The sequence below is a fragment of the Melanaphis sacchari genome, unplaced genomic scaffold (genome assembly GCF_002803265.2).
Source record: "Melanaphis sacchari strain LSU unplaced genomic scaffold, SCAv2.0 Contig43_pilon_pilon, whole genome shotgun sequence".
In the NCBI taxonomy this organism is placed as follows: Eukaryota; Metazoa; Arthropoda; class Insecta; order Hemiptera; family Aphididae; genus Melanaphis; species Melanaphis sacchari.
The window spans coordinates 171,364-191,285 of NW_020271284.1; the positions used below are offsets into that span (position 1 = coordinate 171,364).

The 19,922-nt window shown below is 30.8% G+C and overlaps 1 protein-coding gene across 9 annotated transcripts in view; it reads left to right on the top strand.

Annotated features, from left to right (window-relative positions):
• Positions 1-357: 357 nt before the first annotated feature.
• The window catches only part of LOC112597662 (CUGBP Elav-like family member 1), a 174,744-nt gene continuing 155,179 nt past the window's right edge, over positions 358-19,922 (top strand). For 8 of the 9 annotated variants that reach the window (XM_025343797.1, XM_025343806.1, XM_025343801.1 and 5 more), the window contains exons 1-2: positions 358-540; positions 17,433-17,954. In XM_025343797.1, coding sequence (XP_025199582.1) covers positions 17,782-17,954 — 173 coding nt within the window. In that variant the 5' untranslated portion in view covers positions 358-540; positions 17,433-17,781. Of the gene's footprint in view, positions 541-571; positions 664-17,432; positions 17,955-19,922 lie in introns of those variants that run through there. The other variant, XM_025343799.1, reaches the window with a different exon arrangement.

The following is a 19,922-nucleotide window of genomic DNA, read 5'->3' on the forward strand; positions in this document are numbered from 1 at the left end:
ACGACGACACCCGAACGCACGAGGGTAGCGCGACTACAACAAGTCGCCGACCGCTCGTACTCGTGGGGGGCCGGGCCAGTCGTACGCCGGGTCGCGCCATCAGTTTGTTGTCGTTTTCGCCGCCCCCGTCAGTGCTCGATTTCGTATAAAATAATTTCGTCGTGTTCGTCGTTGTGCGTATCGTGTCTAAAAAATAAAAAAAAAAAAAATTTAATTTAAATTTATATATAGATATTACTTACTTGTTTTTTAATACTTGCGGGATACACGTTGCAAAAAAAAAAAAAAAATGAGTTAGGATAAATTTTTTTGATTTTCTTTTTTTTTTCTTATTAAAAAGTTTTTTTTCTTATTTTGTGTAACCCTTGTATATTATTTTTAAAGTCTTAAATCGATTTCTTAATTTATAATTATTATTATTTTTTACTTGTGGTGTCTGTGTCTGTCCGTCCTTCCGTCACTGTTTTTTTTATTTATTTATTTTATTTACTGTCATCTAATTGTGTCGCTGAAGAGTTGGGATTTTTATTTTATCCATTGGTTTGTGCATCACATTTAATTTTTATGTACATTAAAATATTATGATATCCTGTGGGCTACGGGGTGCGTGGCCGGTTCAAAGAAAATATTTCAGCAAACAAAGAAACAAAAACGGGTTATAAAGTAATTATAATGTCGATTACTCATTTAAATATATGCATTTTTTAATATCGGTATAATGCTAATGTTTGGCGCAAGCACCCCGAAGCTCACTTTGTAGACTAACAATGCCTCTGATGAAGCTTTTTGTCCAAAAATAAAAAATGTATTCAAAATTCGAGAAAACGCCGGAAAATAATATTAAGTAAAAAAACAATTTAAGTGTAGCTATATCACATAATATAAAATTATTAGTGCGATTTTTCAGGAATCTCAAGTGAAAAATTAAACCCATTTTATTATCCGGCGGTATTCGAGAATATTATTTTTTAGCAATGTAATCCCATGGGATACAACAGGAATTTGTATATTTTTCTACCTTTTTGGAGCCTTTTTCACCCCTACAGTTTATCTCAGTGTAAAGCTAAGGAATTCATACACCAGAGATAACAAGGTTGAGGGTGCATGCGATAGTATTCTTTGTAATATGAAAAAAAGTAAATTATGGGGTTAGCAGTTGTAATAGTGAACATAAGTAGAGGGTGAAAGAGGTCAAAGGTCAGGAAACATGGTAACTGTGCCTTGAGGACTTCTACGTGCCCAACTCAACATTTTACCATTTGATTTTAATATTCAATTTTTTTTTTTATCTTCTGGATCATTACATTTTAATTAAAATCACATTGAAAAATAAATAAAAACTGTCTATTGTCATGTCATTTAAAGTTTTGGCTATTGGGAATTGAAAAAAAATAAATATCTGTTTAAATTAATAAAAACACGGTCCCCCATCGCTGATGTAGTCTTCATTTAGTATTCATCACTCGTCCTACCCACCTCTCCGGAAACCATTGCGTTTACCCATCCCCAACTTTAAAATACTGATTAATTTTGTTTCAACAGTAAAAAGAAAAAATGCCAATTTGCGTTCAGTTTAATATTATATTCTTTCTCTGGACAGTTTATTATTTTTGTTTTTTTGTCGACTTTGTTATGCCAGTAAAACCCTACAAATCCCTTGTGTTATGTGCCTTCGTCATTGTCGTCGTACGGTTTCTATAACACTTGTTGAGGCTTCCACCACTGTTTGTTCCACACTTCCACTAGCGAATTTAATATTTGCCAGAAACAATTGGATTGTTATTTGTTCCTATAATCATCTTCTCTTTTTATTTTTACTTTATTGAAAATGTCAAGAAAGAAGTGATTGCTTCTTCAAACGAAGCGTGTATAATGTGTCCTCGTAACAGTATTTTATTTCATAAATTCAGCATTATATTATTGACACCATAATATTACATTTTTATCTTATTATATCTTTTATTTAATTTTTTAATAAATAAATAATTTATTTAATTTTTTAATAAATAAATAATTTACTTAATTATTTATTTAATTTTTTAATACCTAATTTAATTATTATGTACTAAAAATGTTATTGTATTTAGTAAATAATTTTAATTTGAAAATATCATTCTTAATTTATTGTTTATACCTCATAGTTTTGTTTTGATACTTCGCGGGATACTTTCATTGAAAAAAATAATATAGTATTTTAAGATAAAAATATTCTATTTTATTCGATAACATTAAAATTTTCTGATTCATTTATTTTTCTATTACATTCTTTACATACTTCTAATTTACTAGTACTCATTTAAAACTGAAAACTCGCCTACTTAAAACGTTTTTTATGGGTTGGTATAAAAAATGTAATTTCACTTATATTTTCAAGGATGTTTTTCAACCCCTCTTTGGTTAATAGTTTCGAGACATAGTTCTGAACTTGCATTACACTCAAATACTTGTTTGACTGTACTTAAGAGTAAAACCTATTTCAATAGTTCATCGTCAGTGAAATTTTTTAACTTCAAATACACATTTGAATTTAAAAAAAGACAATGCATAAGCCCTTAATTTATAACGGTTTTTTAACTATTTTATTTTCTATATAATTCAAGTAATCAATATTCTTCTAAAAATGTTATTAACGTTTTCGGTATATATTAAACTATGAGTGGGCTTTAATGTATGATAACATGTATATAATGCATTTTATTGTTTTAGAATATTGCACATAGAAATTACAAAATCTTAAAATCCGTGAGCATTGTATGATTTCCTGTGACTGTGTTTACACACACATGCGATATGCACACACACACAATCATTTATACACACAATCGATTACTATTGTCTTTGTAATAAACAAAGTGCCGTATTTGTGATTAGATATTACGTTGTTCCATAAGAAATTTCTTTTTTTTTTCACTTGACTATATTTCCTCCTTGGCCGAACCATTCATTTTTGTTTGCTCAGTATTAATCTTTAAGTTCAATCAGCCGGCACACCCAAGATAAAGAGAACCAAATCAAATAAACCGTCGAAACGCTGATAGTATTACAATATTCTGTGTAACTACGACACTTGAACGTTAAATATAATACTATTATGGCATTACCATTTACCATACCGCGTACCTAAGACTTATGTTTAGCCACCGACTATGTTTTAGCCTGGTTAACAGATTAGCTAATTCGAACAGGTGTATATGATTTCAGACGAAAAATAGGTGCCTACATATTTATTTTACTTGCTACAATTATTACGTTTTCGTTTATTGTGTGATTATTATAAACACTATTTGAATAATGAATATCAACGGCGGATATATTGTAAAGATACGGTTGGTGTAGTCGTTTACTTTATCACTCGAAAACGATAATTTACATAATTTACGCTCGTTTCTTAACCTTATATATCCCGTTGTTATTCTTTGGGACCGTAAACATTTGAAGTTTACGTAAGTAAAAAATAATAGCAGCAATAAAACGATTTTTGTAGGGGATAAAAACGGCCGTCCGCTTTATTATAGTTTGCGAAACTATACATGTATATATTATACGCGAATAATTTATACATAATATTATGTACAACTGTAATTTTATAATTTATATATATTGTCCAATAAAAGTATATTTCGAACGTATCTAAATAATATTTATTATTGAAACACACAAGTTACTCGATAATCATACTATTAAATTATATAATATATTGTATTTATGTATATATATATAATATTATACGAAATAAAATTTCGATTTTGCGAATAATAATAAATCGGTGATGTGATATTATTGAAGCAGCCATCATAATATAACGGTTATATCATTGTTATATTCATACGATTGTGCAGTATGCAAGTAAATATTTTTATTTTTTTATTCTGAGACCGCGTAATATTAACTATGTGACGGTTATAATTTTTCCAAAGAAAAATAATCAGCGTTGTTTTTTTATATTTATAACTATTATAATATCAATCGAAACCTGAAAATTTTAGTGAGAATCTCATATAGGCTGCGTTCTAAGGATTCTGCAATATTGTCTTGAAAAATAATACGATTTTTATGTTTATACTGAGCTGCGGAGGAATGTAATTTTTTTTAATCATTACACATTTTTATTAATTATTACTTTTTTGATGTTTTTTGATATTATACAATAATATAAAGGCTGATATATCATGCTATTGATGTATAATTTTGCATTATAGTAATAATTATATTCTAATAACTCATATTCGTTAAATCAATAGAGTTAACTGTTAGTATTTTTTTACTACCTATTAAATATTAAAACTTGACGTCGTACACACCATGACTTGTCCAACGGCTTTTAAATCTCCGTATGTACGTACTTCGCTACTGGTACGTGTACAATGTATACTGTACATAGTGTACATAATATAATCATAGGTATACGGGATGTGGATCACATGCAGATATGGAGAGTAGCGGAAATTTGTACACAGTTTATAGTTTTAACTGTATTTTTTGAATGCCAAGAGTAGTGGGACAGATAACTTCAGGGCGGGTTCGACGACCTGACTTTTACGAAAATTTGCTTGCAACCCATCGACGTATTTTCTGTCTGTATACGTTTTTGTAGAACGTGGATGAGGTGGGGTGAGCGTGCGAGTGTATACGTATACAATAGTGATGTTTGCTCGTCATCAATCATTAGTGCGGATAACTGGGCGGGGTGTTCGACATCGCCGTTGTCGTCATCAAATTACATTGACTCCTAATCCCTCTTTACCGCTGCGCTGCTACCATCACTACCCCACTGCTACCGACACCACTAATACCGTTACCACTGTATACCGTAGTAGTGTACTTCCTATCTATAGTCTTCCAGGCACTTTCATTTGGCACGTCAATCATGCGCAAAACAAAAGTTCTCCGAACAAAGTTAACCCTCCTCGGTCGATTGGTGCACCCTCATTCTCTCATCATAAACCCGTCGATTCCTTTGACTTGCGATGTATATTATATTCTGACGTACGTGTTCATTCAATTTCGATATTAACCACCGACGGATATTATTTGGGCGTATACGATAAGCCGATTTGACATGTTGCTCATGCTTGTGCACGCGCACGCACACACACACACACACATCATAAGTACTGATAACGGTATAGAGTGATAGTGGTACACAGTTTATTAGTCATTTCAATACCACTTGTAATAAATTATATAGGAGATAAATAAATGGTTTTGTTATCGCCTACTGCGTGTTTCTGTCTACAACGTAAATAATACTCATTTTTTCTTTTTTTTTTTTTTGTTAAAATATGCGCATGTGTTTGCTTTAAAACCGATGGAGTCGATAGTCATAAAATTATTATTTTCATAAAATACTACAAACGATTATATCATACAACATCCGTCGTCGGCTGGTACCACCCTATATTGAAGTTTGTGGTATCGTTATGTTGTTTGTGTCCAAAGTTTTTGCATGGGATGCACGTAATGTTCACTAAATAACACATACACACACATGGTATCACAATAATTATTAACATAAATATTAATATGTATCCGTTTATCGTATTTCTTAATTATGTATAGTTCTAGTGTCGTTGACAAACTTATGAGGTTTACAATGCTAGATTTATGATGATTCAGTATACCTAATAAAGAAACAAAACAAAAAAAAAGTTTTAATTGTACAAAGTATTGTATAATTTACACCACAAAGACGAACTGATTTTTTCATAAATTGATAATACGCTGATGTTGTATGTATATAAGTTAATAATTCTTGAATTTCAAAGGAAAAAATGTTCTCAAAGGTTCAGAAACTTTTTCATAATCAAGAATTTTAAAAGTTTTATATAAAAAATATAAATAATATTTTAAATGTAAAAATGCATTGAAATGTGTAACTACGTGTATTTCATTTGGTGTTCATGAGCAGATGTAATTTTAATATTTTATATCTGTATATGACAACTATATAGGTAGATTACCTACTTTGATATTAAAACAAGTGTCTATTCGTTTTCAATTAAAAAACTGTTCATTTCGACCGCGATTAAACCCGTATGAATTCTTATGGATTTCTGATAACGCTTTGAAAAGAATTCTGTCTACTTGTAATAATTATAATTTCGTTAATTATTTATGAGTTATTGCGTAAGTCTCATTTTTACATATTGATTTTTTAATTATTCAAACATAATATATAATGCATAGGTATATAAAAATAATAATCATTTAAGTAAAATATATGATAAAATATTGTATTTAAGTTCAAGAAAGTTTTTTATTATTATTTCAATCAACTATTATAATAGGTATATTGACGTGAAATATTTTTTTAAACTATTATTTATGGTATGTTTATTTAAAATATTTTAAGATAAATTAACATTATAAGTATTACTATTTTAGTATTTTACACTATATTAATACGGTGCTGCAGGAAACAAAATGTGGCTCAAAAGGTTACAACTTTGAATGTGATTATTTATCTGAGTGTATCCTGTCTGGTGTAAAAAATAAAAAAATACTTAAACATTTAAATTTGCTCTAGTTTCAATATTATTATATTCTATTTCCGCTGCCAGACGGAGCTATATTATATAAGTAATTTATTTGAGTGATGAAAACGATGATGTGCTCATAGATACGTGTGTTTTTGTGTGTGTGTGGGGGGGGGGGGCATGGAAGAGATGTTCAAGAGCAGTGAATTTGTACAAGTACCCGGAAACGGGTAAATGAAAAACGCAAAGAAATTAGCGTGCTAAAATTCCACATGTCTGTGAATGGTGCATGGTGGAGAGGATTATCACGCGCGCAACAGCACGTCGGCCGTCAGCTCTCACCATTAAACAATAAAGTAAAATGATAATGCAACGTTTATCGCTGTAACAAAGGTCGCCCCTAAAATGTAGCAAAAATAATAATCGACGCCCACGTTTCCTTGTAGAATATATTCTATGTGTAATAGGAATAATTGTGATTGTATTTTACAACCGTTTTCTATTCAACTAAACTATTAATGATATTTAATTGTATTGGTTCAGATGTTGATTTATGCAATTTAAATGTATGGAAAACATACACCTGATAATTCACAATGTTGGTATTACGTATAGTTTCAATGGAAAATAATCAAAAAATATATAGCTACATAATATACATAGGTACGAAGTACTACAGAGTTTAGGTTGTTTTTTTTTTAATTATAATCAATCGTTTTATCTACATAATATATGCGTCGTCTTACTTTGAATTTGTTTCCTGCGTACTGCGTAAATTATGCTCACTGCTGTATACAAACGTCCGAGAAATATAATCTACTGACAGAAAATATGCTTTGTACTTTATACACTCCATTTTTATTGTTTTCATATAAGTTTTTATTTATGCGAAGATTTTGTTACGCTTTGTTGCTTTCATATTGACATTTCAAATACTACATACTGTTTTAGTAATATTATTTTGTTTTTAAAACAATTTATTTCGAGTTTTTATTTTTATCTTTTTTTCTAAAAAGAAAAATAAATAATTACCTAGTAAGTCTTTAAAAAAAAAAAAAAAAAAACATTTTCTTTTAATATTTTTTTTTTTTTACGAATGGTCACTTTTCAAATTTTAACCAACTGTCACGAAATTATTAATATTTAATACTTGATGTATACTAGTATACTTGCCCTATTAACAATTCAACTATCAGAAAGTTTATTTTCTTTGTGGTTTGAATCAATAATACATCTATATTATATGGCCTGGACACACATATCCACTTAGATAAATATATTTTTCGAATAAAATAATGTTTAAATATTTATATTTGATAACAAAACGAGATATTATGTATATTAATATTTGAAGTCTTAAATAATAAAAGCTATATTATACAATTTTTTTTTTATACTCAGTATTGCGATATTTATTATTTACGTCACTCTTAAAACTTAAGTGTTTGTTGTTATACTTTTATTGTGTTACCTACTATAATAATCAATTAAATTAAAAATAAATAGGTATACTTATCTACCTACATTTGATAAATTAATATTAAAATTATTTTATCAAACATCTAAATTTAACTAAATATTATCATTGTTGTAGTTAATAAATAGACAAAAAAATGATATGAATGTAAACTTCAAAAATTTTTAAACATAGAAAAAAGCATTATCGTTAAATTGAAATATTTTTATTTTTCCATGTTTGAATCTATTTTCTATTGTACACTATATTTTCTTACAAAATATATGAAAGAGTATGCAGTCATGAAAATATTGATTTATTGGTTTATTAGAGGAATAAAATTAAAATACTTATATTAATTTTTATAATATAAATTAATACATATTGAATGATTTAATTCATGTATTTGTAAAAATAATAACTCAATAATTTATGATAACCATTGTCAGTACACTAAATAGTTGTTTCTTCTATGCTGATCTTTAATTCTTTTTAACGATTTGTATAATAATAATTTAAAACTTGAATATTTTTGCTGATGATAACGTATATAGAAGGTATTTATTATAAAACCATAGTATCTAATCTTATTAAGAACAAGTAATAAAACATGACTAATAAATAAATATTAATATGAATGTATTTAACGGATAGTACCTATTTAATAATCATTAGGATTGTGTATTTTGACATTTTTATATTTTAAACTAGTTATTAATTCGTGAGTTGTGTGAAATAATTTATTAATCTATATTGTTTTTATTTGAAAACAAATAAAAGGTTTATTGTAAATTTTATGTTAGGAATGTCGGGATGAGGATCTGGATTATCACCCCATAATCTCAACAGAGGAGCGTAATAAACAACCTTTAAGAGCTATGACGCAATAAAAAATAAAACAGCCAAATAAACGACACTATTGGACATTTTTTCTTTTTTATTATAATTATTGTAGTTGTTATAATTTTAGTATAATTATTTGTTCATTATACTTATTAAACATGTATCGTTTGCCACATTGATACACAGGCTCGTTTTCAGAGGTAAAATGCCGTTCCGTTTACCTATAATAGTCCACTATCGTCTCATAAACTATAAACATTTTTTTCTCGTTCATTATATGTAACATATGGTGTAAAATATTACTGCATCAATACCTTTGATCATAGATTTATAATTTTTTCCGTGTATGATAATTATATTTGTCAGTGTAATCGAATGTAGGGGAAAAAAATTATCAAAAAAAAAAACATCATGATGTAGTTCCACTCAAGAAATCGATGAGAAAAACAAGGGTCCGTTTTTTTTTAAGGGCGGAACAGCACCGCAAAAATGGTGAATAATCTAGTGCGTAATTCAGCGTGTACGAGTGCGTATTATATTTCCTGAAGGGCCCGAACGCAAAATCCTTCTTTTGTTTCGCGCCCGCGACTCTCGAGACACGGCCAGACGAGTAACAAAAGCGCACGTCGTTGTTGTCATCGTCTCGGTCGTCGTCGATGGACTCGCACGCATAAATAATAATCTACTCGTAAGTTCTATGCCGTCTATGAGAATTCGCGCGAATATTATACAGACAACACAATCCTCTTAGGATTACCGGAATTTACAAGCGAACGAAAAACAAAATAGTCCTCGAGGCCCAAAGACATTTTTGCACCCTACATAATATAGGTAGCGCGAAGCATTTTACTGGTCCTGGTTATTTTATAGGCTTGTGAAATGCAGACGATTCGCGCAAGTATCTACGCGTTTTGTTTTATAATGCGCCTCGTCAAAATATCGCATTACGGCGTTTGTCTACACACTTGTACAAAATATAACAACAGGTCGTATCTTAAAAATTGATTTGTTTTTACCTACACTATATTATAGTATTATGTGCTATGCCAGCGGTTCTAAACCTTTTATTTCCACGTACTATTTACACAGTTTGACAATTTTCACGTACCATTACCGTAACTTAATAACCTTTTATTTTTTTTTCTTACACTAACCAAACTTGATACCACGGGTTGAGAAATGCGATGGCACTATACCACCCGGTGACATTGAGCAGTTTATTTTTCATCTACCCGGATTTCTGAGAGTATACAGTGTTTTTGAATTTCTATAAGTTGGAAACAACTGCCGTCTCGTTAAAAATGCACAAACTGTGTGACGAAAAAATTGAAAGTCAAAACTTCAAAGTACCTGTTTGCGCTTAATTCGGGCCCTAAAATTGTTTACTTTTTTCCACAATTTGACAGTACTGGTGTAATTTATAACTCTCTGGATTCCGACACTGTTGATAATGGAGTTGAGGAAAAGTTTTTGACTCCCAACTTCTTTTAGCAGCGGATGCTACTAACCATCAGTATTTCATATATTATATATTCCATTGTACATTTTACGGAACATCAGAATAAGCGTTAAACTTTATCAATTGTTAAATATATACTCAGCACTAAGTTATAATATATTATCATGCACCGTACGTGTATACTAATTAGCAATTAATGTTTCAAACAATAATGATTGTACATCTTTACCGAAATAAATACTTATGTATACAGATATGTGAAATTAAAATATTAGTGAATGGTTTTTTACACTTGAAATATTAATAATGGAATGATGTAGGCATAAAATAGGTTTACGATATTTACTGCTATTAATTTGGCTTTACATAATTTGAATGCTTAACATTTTTTAATAAAAGATAATTCAATTTGCAAAAAAAAAAAAAAAATGATTAAAATTTTTTAGAGTTTAAAACAAAGTATAATTCTGTTTTAATAATGACTATAAAATATAATAAATGAAGTCAATTTTTAATTTTTATAGAATAATAAAGTTGGCTATCAATCAATTTAGTGATATAGAACTATTGGCTTGGTCACTTTTAGTTTGTTGAGATATGTCGATATTATACACGAAATGGGTTTAGGTCCAAAACTAACTTTATAATATAATATAATATAATGTAATTGATTTAATTTTCTTCAGAGATACAAGATATTATCTTCGCTTTATAAGTTATATTATAATCATGTATATTATTTTAATTTATATATTATAGGATTATAGAGATAGCACATTTTACCAAGAATTCAATTTTGAATATTTTATTAGAAATACTACGAAATAGATAGTATCTAGTTGAAATAAATGAATATCAAATAACAGATACACATATTATTATAAATTAATGGTGTCAAAATAGAATATTCAAAGAATTTATGTTCCACATATATATTTTTCATCGTGGAAATGAGCCAATTTAAATGGAATTTAATTACCGGAATTACAATTATTCTAATTTACTTACCGATGATCATAAGTAAAACATAATTTTATTTTTTATTTGAAATTTAATCATCCATAATATTGTGCTGTAAACTATATACATTATGTATACATTTAGTAGTTAACTGAGTACATTATTTATATTAAAAATTATAAATGCCACTTTTTTAGTATAGGTACATATGTTTTATTTAATTTGTGAGAAAATGAATTGCCTTATCGCTGTGTCGTAATTATCATAAAGAAGCATGTTAGACATGATTGAGCATTTTATACATAATTCGTGTTAGTTTGATGGGCGCGTGTAGTTAAGGGCTTGTTCGAGACGCCTCCGTTTCTACTAACGGAAAGCGAAACGTACATAAAATGTATATAAAAATAAATATTAATAACAATATTAATATAATGAATCCTATCCCGAAGCCCATGTTTGGATGTCCATGGCTACGCGGCGTGTCGCCGTCGTGTATCATTTCCTGCGAGATTTCTTAAATTAGACGCCGGAGGCAATAAAATTAAATGACCGCGGTAGAGAGACGTGTGGAGGAGAATATATACCACGAGTAACAGAGAGAGAGAGAGAGAGAGAGAGTGAGAGAGAAATACAGTGAGAGAGTATAGGAACTCGAAGCGAAAATGAATATAAATACGTTCTTTTGGTGTTACGTACTCGTGTAAAAAAAAAAAAAAGATGGAAAAAAGAAAACAAGAAAGTCGAAAAAAATAAACCGATGAGAAAACGGGAAACAACACGTCGCAGATCTATTTATAAAGGTCATTCGGCTGAAGAGGGGGGGGAGGGGGGTCATAATATGTGTTGAGCGTTTGCGCCGCCTAGTGTTTGGCCATGGACGGGCTACGATCGAGAGTGCAATACAGTTTTTATTTTGATAAATAATGCATGATACGGGATAAGCTCGTTTAATCCGCGTACACCACGTACCGTTATAATAATTGGACGAAAGAGCGTGTGTCTGTGGACTACACTGTTATTGAGTTATGATTAGTTCAAATAAAAATGTCGTTTATTTTCTGCGTTATGTGCTGACGGTTATCCCGACAGAAATCATCCGGCCAGTTATATTTTTTTGCCTCGCAGAAAAACGTATTGCGTGTGACCGCCGCGGAATTCCGCAGACACAGTTTCGAATCCACCTACACGTACCAAGTACATTTTGATTTGTTCTGCGGGGGTACAACACAACGGTTGATTGCAAAGTATAACATATTGTATTATATTTACACGTGTTCTGTCGGTAATAGCAAAAGTCCGAGTATGGCGGTCTGACTACCACTAGTGGTATACGACAGTAGTTGTACGGCGGCATCACACAGGGTGTAACACAAATAACTGGCGTACACGATTGACCAACTTTCGAGTGTACAGTCTGAAAACTCACACGTTGGTTTTAATACAGATTGTATATATTTTCGTTGTAATTAAAAAAATCAATGCACAAACATTTATTTTTCGTTTTAACAAGACGTAGTATTCATTTTACAACGTTTGTCTATTATAATAATATTATTAATTAGAATATAAGTGGTTGAACGATTAAATTGTTCGATTTTTACCTTAACACACTACACACATATAATAATAATAATAATAATAATAATAATATATAAATATACGTTACAAACGTGCGTGCACACACACACACACAATCATACAGTCGAATTTTGTTTTCGCGTATGCTAGAAAAATATAGCAACAACTTGGCGAAAAGAGGGAAAATACAATTCAAATAATTAGATCTGACGAGCTCGTAACGCATGTTATATTGACCTTTAAAATTTTTGTATTAAATGTTTTTCATTTAACAGGGCGCGCGGTCGATTGGGCTACGTGAAACGTTTTTCGACACCAGACGAAACGTGTCGGCATTTTCTGTGTTTATTCTCTCTCTTTTACAACATGTCGTCAATCTCGAGTCCAAAATGTGTTTAAATGTATATGGAATATGCGCTTGTAAGTCCTTTTGAATTATGAGGGATAGTCGGGGTAAAATTTCCAAAAAATTAAAAATTATCACTAATCGTGAGTTTGTAGAACAGACTGTAGTATTCAAGCAAATCTATCAGTATACAATAATAATACAATATAATACAGCGGAAAGCAGACCTCAGCATAATAATATTATCATCTTAAAAACTAGGGCCAAATATTTGATATTTTTTTGAAAATTATTTATATTCCTCTATAGGTCAAAAGTTTAAAAGTACAAATTTGTATTTTTTTTATTTATTTTTTATAAATAATAATATACTCAAATCGGATATTCATAACTTAATATATCATTTTTACTTGAGTAACTCTAGAAATGTTATAAGAAAATATTTAAATAAAATAAAATGCGCTCGAGTACGGAATGTGAAACAAACTTGGTCTACTCAACAATCTTACATAACAATATTTAGTTTAATACGCAAAATTCGACCGTCTTAAAAAAAAGTCGATTCTCCATTACAGTATATAAAAATGTCAAACTTTCCTTGTATTTTATCAACCAAAGTTTTTTATACAAATAATATAATATATGTATTTACTACACATAAATTATAAATTTTAGATTGAAAAAAAAGTGATCAATATTCAACTGGAAATTTTTGTTATTATTAATTATTTAATTATTTTACATAAATATTTTAATTTTATAATCATCAAAGGTATCATCACATTGTCTTGAGTTTCAACATTGTATTATTGTTTTCCATAATATTAACTAGGATTTAACTGTGAACTATAATAACGATGCGACCTAAATTATATTCCCTGGGGTTCATTTTAAATTGGGGTAGAATGAAAAGGGGTGAAAAACCATGTGTGTACGGATAATGAACACAGTTTGTTTTGATCAACCAATCAGTTTTTTTTTTAAAACAGCCGGTCATTATTATTTATTTTTTGTTTTTAAAGTTCAAAACATAAAGTATGTGTATTTTTAATCTGACAGAATACATTTTTTTCACGTAAATATAGATTGTTTTTAATTAATAGAATCATTTTTTTTTTCGTAATAACATTGGTAGGTATTTATATCATTGTATTTTGATGAATGATAAATATTTTTGTACGTTGTACATGAATCAGTGTAAAAAATAATTATCATAATGAATGTATAAAATATGATGTTAGTATACCAAATGTAAGAGTAATAACAAACACTATTAATTGTTACAATTCATTTCAAATTCAAACTAGATACGGTAAAAAAATATTGTTAAAGTTGAATTTTTCGTTTTAAACCAAAATAATACGTCATGCATATAAATTAAAGTGATAACTAATTAATATACTAAGGGTTACCCAGCCATTTGAACGATTTTCATTTAAACTATATTAAACGATAAAAAGATTTTCTTAGTGATTCAAATTTAAGATAATTATATAAATGTCCCAGCCATTCTTAAAATGTCAAAAGTTTTCAAGTGAAAGTTTGTGTGGATAATCTCTTTTTTTTCCTACATGAAATAAATTGACACTGCGATAACGGGATTTTATAGATTTGTATTTAATTAATTTTAACGAATTGTCTGTCAGCGAATTAAAAAAGTTTTTAAAATACGAGTGCGTAAGATAACACTGTCAATATGATAGTTTTGATTCGAAGAATTAGTGGAGTAAACGTTACTGGTGTGGTCTGTAGGGATTGGAATCATATATGTTTGTCGAACAATAATTATGCATACCCTTATATAGTGGCATGAATGAGTTTACAGGAAACATAATATTATTAAAACGTCACTATTATTTAAGCCGACGCGTGTTGTATAATAATCGTTTAAAGAACAGTTTTCGGGTTTGACCGTTTTTCCACTGCAGACGACACGTAACCATTGAACCGATGCAGATTTTCACTGTTGAGTGGATGCATACGTTTTGCTGATCAAACAAAAACACGTTTGTTAACCGCTTGAATGCACGTTCTAATATTCGTCAAGGCAGGACCAAAAGCCAAACTACGTTTGAAGAATGCTGTTCTGTTGTGTGGGTGTCGTAGGTGTCGCATATTTAACTGTTTCACCGCTAGACGGAGAAAAAACAATCTAAAAATTTTCATTTTTATTTCGGATACGAGAGGGGGAGGGGGCGCAGAAAAACGTTGCGACTTGTGATTTTCAAATAAATAAATTTGGATAGAATTTCAAAAACAGACTTTCCGGGACCCTTAAAAAAAAAAAAAAAAGAAAAATTATACTCTATTGTTGCATATAATATCGATTTAAGTCTGAGTATTACGTCACTAACGGCGAAGATCGAGGAGGTGGTGGTAGTGCCGTAACTGTGCGCAAATATACCTCGCGTCGTATCAATTATATTGGCTCTTATTAATTCACAAGAACCGAAAGAAACAACGGAATTTGCGCTGTTTCCACTGTATATACACGAACTCGTTGAATAACACAGTAACGTTGGTGTGTAATATGTACGCACAGTCACGTATTGTTGTTATTCCCGAAAGTTAATACCGAAAGTGAAAACGTCAGAAAACCGCGTGCACGGAATCGACCGAATCAATTTACGCGGACTATAATACGATTATCGTACTATACATTTTCCAAACGCATTATACAAAATATAATGTTCAAAACGAACAGGTCACGGCAATAGTGATTAATCTGTATGGGATTTTGACACTCGAGTTTGTTTGAAATTAGTTATTCGAATTTCATGTATTCGAACCGCGCTCCGATATTTATATATTATTATTTAAGAAGTAAAACGTCTATTACGAAGACGACAAATACTGGAAAAATCGTTTTTCCTCCCTGTTTTTAGGTTTCTAATTTTGGAATTCTCGAAATGTCTTACAAATGTCTACCATGGGTAGCGTTCGGTGAAAAACTAAATGGAAATTCCGTCAACCTTTATGTATTTAAAATGAAAGTCCAACCGCACCGCAGTATTAACGTACCTGTACACCTGCCCACCCGATATTATCATAATATATGGTTTTACGGAGTATTATTGATGTAAAAATAACGAGTTGCTAGCAGTGCGTCAAAGGAATGGGAATAATAAAATACACTTTTAATAATAGTCGTATTTTCTCTGACGGTGTTTAAAATAAATACATACACTTTGAATTTTTTAAGATATTTTTATATAATATTGAAATACGACGCGTCTCTTAAGTGCATGTAAATATCCCAGCCGTGAAAATCACGATCCGACAATATATTATATATATGTATAAACTGCAATATATATAATTTATATGTATATATATATATATATATATATATTTATTATATGTGCCCGCCATACACACTCGTGCATGCAGACTTATAAGGATGCATAGCATTGGTTACGACGGTGGCAAAAGAAATATTATTAGGTCCTATAGGACTCGTATTTATTCGTCATTATTTCATTTTTATTGTCGTGGAAACGAGAAGAAAAAACGTATGACTACGGTGCGGTAGTGACGATAAAATTGGGTGCACACAAATAAATAAATAAATAAGCCAACAAACAAATAATAAAGTCCCCGTGTTCTCCGCCGGAAAGGCAGAAAAAGTATAAAAAAATAAAAATAAATACCTCGAGAGTGTGCGCCTCCATCCGGCCCGCTGTAAATTCTCAAGGGATCTCGCGTATGCGATAAAATCAAAAGCAATAAAACTTTACTATTGGGACATCATTTTTTTTTTTTTTTAACTTTAACCGCGTTTACAGTTATCAGACTCTAAATCTGATTGTTTTAACCCTGTCCTTGCCGTATGTATGTTCATTGTTCAGGGCTCTCTCATTCCGTCGTGTCGTGATGACGCAGGCACGCGTTGGTCGTAGACAGTCCTCTATGGTCTATTGTTTCGTGTACTTAATAGTATCGTAATATATTTTTGGTGATGCGTACTTTGGAATTTTATAACATATGCAACGCATCACAGGGTCTCTATAATAAATGTAATATTGTTTTATTTTATTATTATTGTTTTTTTTTTATTCGTTGGTCGCGAAATTAGCTATCCGTTTGATATTTATTGGCGAACATGTTTTTGTACATATTATGCATTCACAGTCCTTGTATAATAATATTATAGCTGTAAACGTCAATATTTAGTTTATAGTATATGGGAAAAATTTTCGTCGGCTTTTGGTTCACATAATCGTATAAACAATAAAACAACGATAATGATATTATAATCGGATCTCAGAATAGCACTTTTTTCGAACTAACTTTAAATTTTTTTTTTCTCAACAGGACATCCAAAGTGCGAGAGCATAACACCATCATCGCCTTCTTCTTCTCCATCTTCTTTTTCGCTGCCTACTCTGCCGTTTTGCCTTCGACAGCTATGGTGTTCGGAATCTAAACGTTTATTGTGCTATAATTTAAATACATTCCGTCTTCGTCATCGTTTTAAAAATTACCTATGCGCATCGTCCATCTCGGTTAATCTAATTTTTAGTGCTCCACTCGTGTACGACACACCGTGAATTCGTCGCTCACCAGTTGCCAAAGTCGTATCGTCCACCCGCCCGTCTATTCACCGCGAGTTCGTAAAACCGGCACTGGAACCCCGAGTTCGTACACCCGCGACGTCGAGCTCATGCGACCCGATTGGCCAGCGTCCCGGAACCCGATCGACATGTTACACACATTAAACGCGTTGGCCGCCAAACTATCACCCACGCAAGTCCAGAACGTCGACGGCAACGCCAACAGGATAGCCACCGCTGCAGCCGCAGCCGCCACAGCTCTTACCACTTTGAACGGCAACAGGTTAGACTTATATAAGTAATATAGTCGGTAGACGTACGATTTTGTATATGTATATTTTTTATATTATTTGATTTTTTTTTTTATTCGACTCGGGATAGGCGAGTTGATGTAATATTGTCGCGTTATATGTGCCTTTTACGGTTTTATTTCCGTTCTTGGACTATAGGACATGAACGTTTACACTAATAATCACTTCACAACAAAGCGCGTTTTATTCGGTTTTTATAATCAATCTGATGAAAAAACCACTATCTATATAATAAACTACATTAACTCTGTCACCAAACAGTCATCATCCCGTGTAGTTTTTATATATTATAAAGCTTTCTGTAAAACAATGGTCGCTATTATTCCTTTATGCGTTTAATTAAGTTTTTTCTTTTATTATCAATAATACCTTTTTTTTTTTTTTTTTGAATCACTATGAGTTATTTTTTCTATCTTTTTTTAGAATAAATTCTTAAAAAAAAATTGTTCTAATAAACTAGAGGATCATGATATACAGATAGCACCATATACAAAATTGTTGTTATACACCTCATTGTACTCTAAAGCTTTGTTTTAAGTAGTAAACTAAATTATAGTCATTGAAATTGTAAATTCACAAGAAAAGAGAAAATTTATGAGTTAGGGAGTAATTTATAAACTGCAGAGAAGCCATCGTTTAAATAGGAAAGGGATAGCTAGTAAAATTATATTAACATAATAGGTGTTTAAGAAGAAACAATATTTTATCAGTAAATACAGAACTTCATATTTCCTATAAAATTTGATAATAATCTACTTTAGTGAACATCAGTAGTAGAAACCAATTTCTTGAGATTAAATATTAATAATAAGTAATAACTATACAAAATATGTGAAATGAAGTACAAATACGTATAAGCATTTTAAAAACAGTTTAAATTTTTTTGTATAATATGATAAACTAAGTGGATGTAAAACTTTTTATGGTTCTCTAGAGACGATTTTTTAAAGGCAGAAAAATATGCTATATTCAAATTGTATTTTATATTTTCACTCTGATGTATATTACCCATAGCGTTGTTTATTGATGTATTATAATACCCTTCTTCCAGAGACACTAATGCATTTTCTAAAATTCCTGGTGCAACCCCCCCCCTCCTGGATATTTGGTATTCGTGACGACGACGATGACGAATATTATATGTCTAACCATTTTTGGACGTGGGTTATTTGTGGTCAGCGATAACCAAGGAGAGACGGTAGAGAGGTTGTGAAAGGTTAGTCGAAAGGAAACGAAGGAAATGGACGTAAGGAGTAGGGTCAGGCTGTGGGATGGCTAAACAAGTGCGCCTGCGCGCGCCCGCACGTGTGTGTGTTGCTTTTCGAGAATTCAGACACAGAATATGAATATATCATGAGTTAGACCAATGGTTAGCAGAAAATAAGGACGACGCAAATGAAAGCATTGAAAGCCACCTTTAGACCACCATCGACCTTAATACAATATATATATATATATATATATATATATTAATATTATATATTATGTATGTATAAACTTCCTAGCTTATTATTATTTAGAAGAATAACTGAGTATTTTAGGCATAGAATAGCACTCTACCGCAACTACTATCATAATACGATATAGCTTAGCCTTATCTCGTTGAAGTTAAAAGTTTTATTTCGATCAATACTCTTCCCTGTCATCGTCATAGGGGATATTTATTTATGTTTTATTAAATGATAATGAGGTATTCGCGTGACACTCAGACGACCCTTATTCGACCATCGATGGTCACGTCTTAGACCCACATATATTATTATAAAGAGACACATTGCTTGGTGGTCCGTCCGTGGAGACTGTGTGAAGCACATTAAAATTTTAGATTTTCCCCGCAAAGATGTGGACAGAACACGTAAAACGATTGATTAAGCCTCCTGTGCGATGGGTTGCGTACCGTATAAATCGTACGCAACAGTTCACACTCCACAATATACGTG